Source organism: Rhinopithecus bieti, unplaced genomic scaffold, assembly GCF_001698545.2.
Source record: "Rhinopithecus bieti isolate Rb0 unplaced genomic scaffold, ASM169854v2 scaffold_1234, whole genome shotgun sequence".
Lineage (NCBI taxonomy): Eukaryota > Metazoa > Chordata > Mammalia > Primates > Cercopithecidae > Rhinopithecus > Rhinopithecus bieti.
The window spans coordinates 185,136-189,241 of NW_016803318.1; the positions used below are offsets into that span (position 1 = coordinate 185,136).

The 4,106-nt window shown below is 44.4% G+C and overlaps 1 protein-coding gene across 3 annotated transcripts in view; it reads left to right on the forward strand.

The window, feature by feature from the left end:
• Positions 1-2,240, forward strand: part of ANKRD35 (ankyrin repeat domain 35) — a 19,954-nt gene extending 17,714 nt beyond the window's left edge. For all 3 annotated transcript variants that reach the window (XM_017874934.1, XM_017874914.1, XM_017874924.1), the window contains 4 exons: positions 553-642; positions 869-934; positions 1,415-1,520; positions 2,044-2,240. In XM_017874934.1, coding sequence (XP_017730423.1) covers positions 553-642; positions 869-934; positions 1,415-1,477 — 219 coding nt within the window. In that variant the 3' untranslated portion in view covers positions 1,478-1,520; positions 2,044-2,240. The remainder of the gene's footprint in view (positions 1-552; positions 643-868; positions 935-1,414; positions 1,521-2,043) is intronic.
• Positions 2,241-4,106: the final 1,866 nt, after the last annotated feature.

Sequence of the window (4,106 nt, forward strand, 5' to 3'; positions counted from 1 at the left end):
AAAAAAAAAAAAAAAAAAAAGTGCAGCAATATACTTAGTTTCCTTTATCTAAGAAATGGTTCAGTTCCAATTCAAAACTGGTAAGGTCACAAATTGAATCAAGGAAATGCATACAAATGTCTGCACTACTTGATGCTAATTTTCACTTAAATGTTAGTCTGCACTTTAAAACATGAGAGGAAATAGGAATCATCAGAGCAGAGGCCCAATTTTAATCATAATGTCTGCAAATTGTAAAAGGTAACTGTCAATTAAGTGAGGAAAGTCCAGAAGAAACTGAACTGGAAGGTGTACAGTTCACAATATCAAGAAGATTTGGACTTTTAAGGGTTTCACTGAAGTTTGTGACCTTAATTAGCTTTTACATTGTTATTCCTACTTTTAGTGAACACCATGCAGAAGAAAAGCTGTTTTGAGTGTTAAATGAGACAATTTGTGTAAAATTGGCACATATTAAATACTCAGTAAAAGGAAGCTGACCTTGACCCTGGGTGGTGTTTGTGGGAGAAATGCCTTGAGCCTCATTGGTTGCCTCTTTCCTCTTGGCCTCAGATCAAGGAGTTGTTGAAGAAGCTGGAGCAGCTCTCAGAAGAGGTTCTAGCAATTCGGGGAGAAAATGCTCGCCTTGCCCTGCAGCTGCAGGTATCTTTTGGCTGTCAGGGGTGGTGCTGGAGAAGAATGTCGGCAGTGAAAGTGATGTATATGTGGGAGACATTCTAGGAATTACAGAGGCCTGGCTAGGCAGTGGTCCAGGATGGGCCAGTGATGGGCCAAGGAGCCCACCTGGTACTGCTGACCACTTCATTGTGTTGCTTCTCATGCTTGGGTGAGGGTGGACATGTGACTTCCTATTGATGTTCATTCCCAGGATTCTCAAAAGAACAATGAAGAGATCATCTCCACCTACAGGAATCATCTACTGAATGCTGCTCGGGTGAGCATGGTGGAGTTTTGAGGGACATATGGACATAAAGCTGAGCACAGGGTATTGCATTTAGGGTCCCTCTCTCTTCTCCAGGGTCCCTGTACATACTTGCCATTTCTCAGAAAGCCAGATCCAGTGCCAGGTCTCCGATCTCATTTGGTAGATCAAGAGAGGTTGTGCATGAATGTGAGAAGGAGAGGTGTTTCCCCCTCCATTTCAATTCCCTGGCCTAGAGTAAGGACTTTTCCTGTCCCCGATACCCTGTCTCAGTCTCCTCCGGGAGCCACTTAGTCCTAAACAGGGAAGAAGAGGTTGGTGTCTTGCTCCCTTGTTAAGAATAATAACTATAAAGAATGGAACACCTATTGTGTACCCGGTGCTTTGCTTCATATTCATGGTTGTAGTCCTCACAGCAATCCTGAAAAGTAGACATCATTATCTTCCTTTTCTGTTCTTCATCTCCTTTTCTTTCTTTCCTGCCATCTACAGGGCTACATGGAACATGAAGTGTACAATATCCTGCTGCGAATCCTTAGCATGCAAGAGGAGTGAGGCAGCCTCACTGTGTGCCCTCAGGGATACGAGATTCTCTGTTGTGAGTTGTGGGTTAAGGGTGACGAGGGAAGGAGCTTGGGAGAAAGGGCTTGGGAAAGGAGGTGTATGGAATGAAATTGGTCCCTTTTGCCCCTGTGGTAGCTGACACTGGGGAGCCCTTTGGGCCATAGAGCATTTGAGGTGACTGAGAAGACAGAACATGGAGAATCACTGGGTGGAGTCAGGAATCAGTGAGCAGGTGGACTAAGGGGGTTGACTTATGAGATGGAGACTGAAAAGAGGGGTTGGGTCTGGATTAGGGAGATGCCAGTAAAAGATGAGTGATGGTTGGATAGTGGTACAAAGTTGTTCCTTAGGGCAGGACTCTACAAAATCCAGAATCTCTTCACTTTGATACCATTCATTCAAAGAGCAGTCATCCCCCAAACCTCCCCCCACCCCAATGCAGATAGTCCCCTTCTCCAGTCCAGATAGATGAAGGTCCCTTTTAGCATATTGACATGAATGGGAGGAGACTGAAATCTGGAAGTGTGTGCGTTTCATCCTTTAATTTCTTCTTTCAGGGAATAAGAAACGCTGCTTGACAGAGGCTTCATCAGGCTGTGGTGGGTGGGGGTGTTGGCCACTAGGAAATGGTCTGGGCAGGGCTTCACCTGCCATTACAGACTTCAGATCTGAGAACCTGGACCCTGGAATCAGCATGGATGAGACCAGAGGAGGTGTGGATGGAAATAAGCTGTATGGAAAATAAAGCATGAGGAGGGAATGGGGCTGAGTGTAATTTTTTTTTTCTAAAGGGGAGTGGGGGAAAGGAATACCTTTTATCCCTTTATTCTTTTTTTTTTCCTGGAAAAAATATTAACAATGTCTTTATTCTTAAAAACATTTTTTTACAAGTAGATATATTTTTGAGGCAGAGTCTTGCTCTGTCGCCCAGGCTGGAGTGCAGTGGCACGATCTCGGCTCACTACAACCTCTGCCTCCTGGACTCAAGTGATTCTTGTGCTTCAGCCTCCCAAGTAGCTGGGATTACAGGTGTGTGCCACCATGCCCGGGATACAAGTAGATTTTGTTTTTTATTTTACAAATAGACTTTATTTTTTAGAGCAATTTTAGGTTCACAACAAAATTAAGCAGAAGGTACAGAGATGTTCATATATCCCCTGCCCCCCATACAGGCACTCCCTCCCCCATTATCAACATCCCTCACTAGAGTGGTGTATTTGTTATAACTGATGAACCTATATTGACACATTATTATCACTCAGAGTTCATAGTTTACATTAGGGTTCACTCTTGGTGTTATAGAGTCTATTGGTTTGGACACATTTATATTGAAATGTATCCATCATTATATTATCTTTTTTTGTTTTTGTTTTTGAGGCAGGGTCTCACTCTGTTGCCCAGGCTGGAGTGCAGTGGCATGATCATAGCTCACTGCAGCCTCAACTTCCTGGGCTCCAATAATCCTTCAACTTCAGCCTCCCAAGCAGCTGGGACTACAGGCGAGCACCACCACACCCGGCTGATTTTTTTGTACATTTAATAGAGGCCAAGTTTTGCCATGTTGCCCAGGCTGGTCTCAAACTCCTGGGTTCAAGCGATCCACCTGCCCCAGCTTCCCAAAGTGCTGGGGATTACAGGCATGAACCAGTGTGCCTGGTCATCTCTATATTATCACACAGAGTAGTTTCGCTGCCGTAAGAATCCTCTGTGCTCTGTCTGCTCATCTCCCCATCCCTGCTAACCCCTGGCAACCACTGATCTTTTTTCCATCTCCAGTTGTGATTAGTTGGAATTATACAGTATGTATCCTTTTCAGATTGGTTTCTTTGACTTAGTAATATACATTTAAATTTCCTCCATGTCTTTCTATGGCTTGATAACTCACTTATTTTCAGTACTGAATAATATTCCATTGTCTGAATGTGTCACAATTTATTTATCCATTCACCTACTGAAGGACATCTTGATTGTTTCCCAGCTTTGGCAATTTTTTTTTTTGGCAGAGTCTCACTCTATCACCCAGGCTGGAGTGCAGTGGCACGGTCTCAGCTCACTGCACCCTCCGCCTCCTGGGTTCAGGCGATTCTCATGCCTCAGCCTCTTGAGTAGCTGGGATTATAAGTGCATGCCACCACACCCAGCTAATTTTTTTGTATTTTTGGCAGAGACGGGGTTTCACCATGTTGGCCAAGCTGGTCTCGAACTCCTGATCTCAGGTGATCCACCCACCTCTGCCTCCCAAAATGCTAGGATTACAGGCTTGAGCCACCATGCCTGGCCTTGGCAATTATTTGTTTTTGAGTGAAATTCACAAATGGCCCTATAAGTCACAACTTTTAAACTTTTTGATCCCTAGTAAGAAATAAAAAAAAAATTTTGAGACAGAGTCTCAATCTGTCACCCAGGCTGGAGTGCAGTGGCATGATCTCAGTTCATGGCATCCTCTGCCTCCTGGGTTCAAGCTATTCTCATGCCTCAGCCTCCTGAGTAGCTGGAATTATAGGCGTGCACCACCATGCGTGACTAATTTTTGTACTTTTTGAAGACACAGAGTTTTGCCATGTTGGCCAGGCTAGTCTCAAACTCCTGGCCTCAAGTGATCCTCCTCCCTAAGTATTGG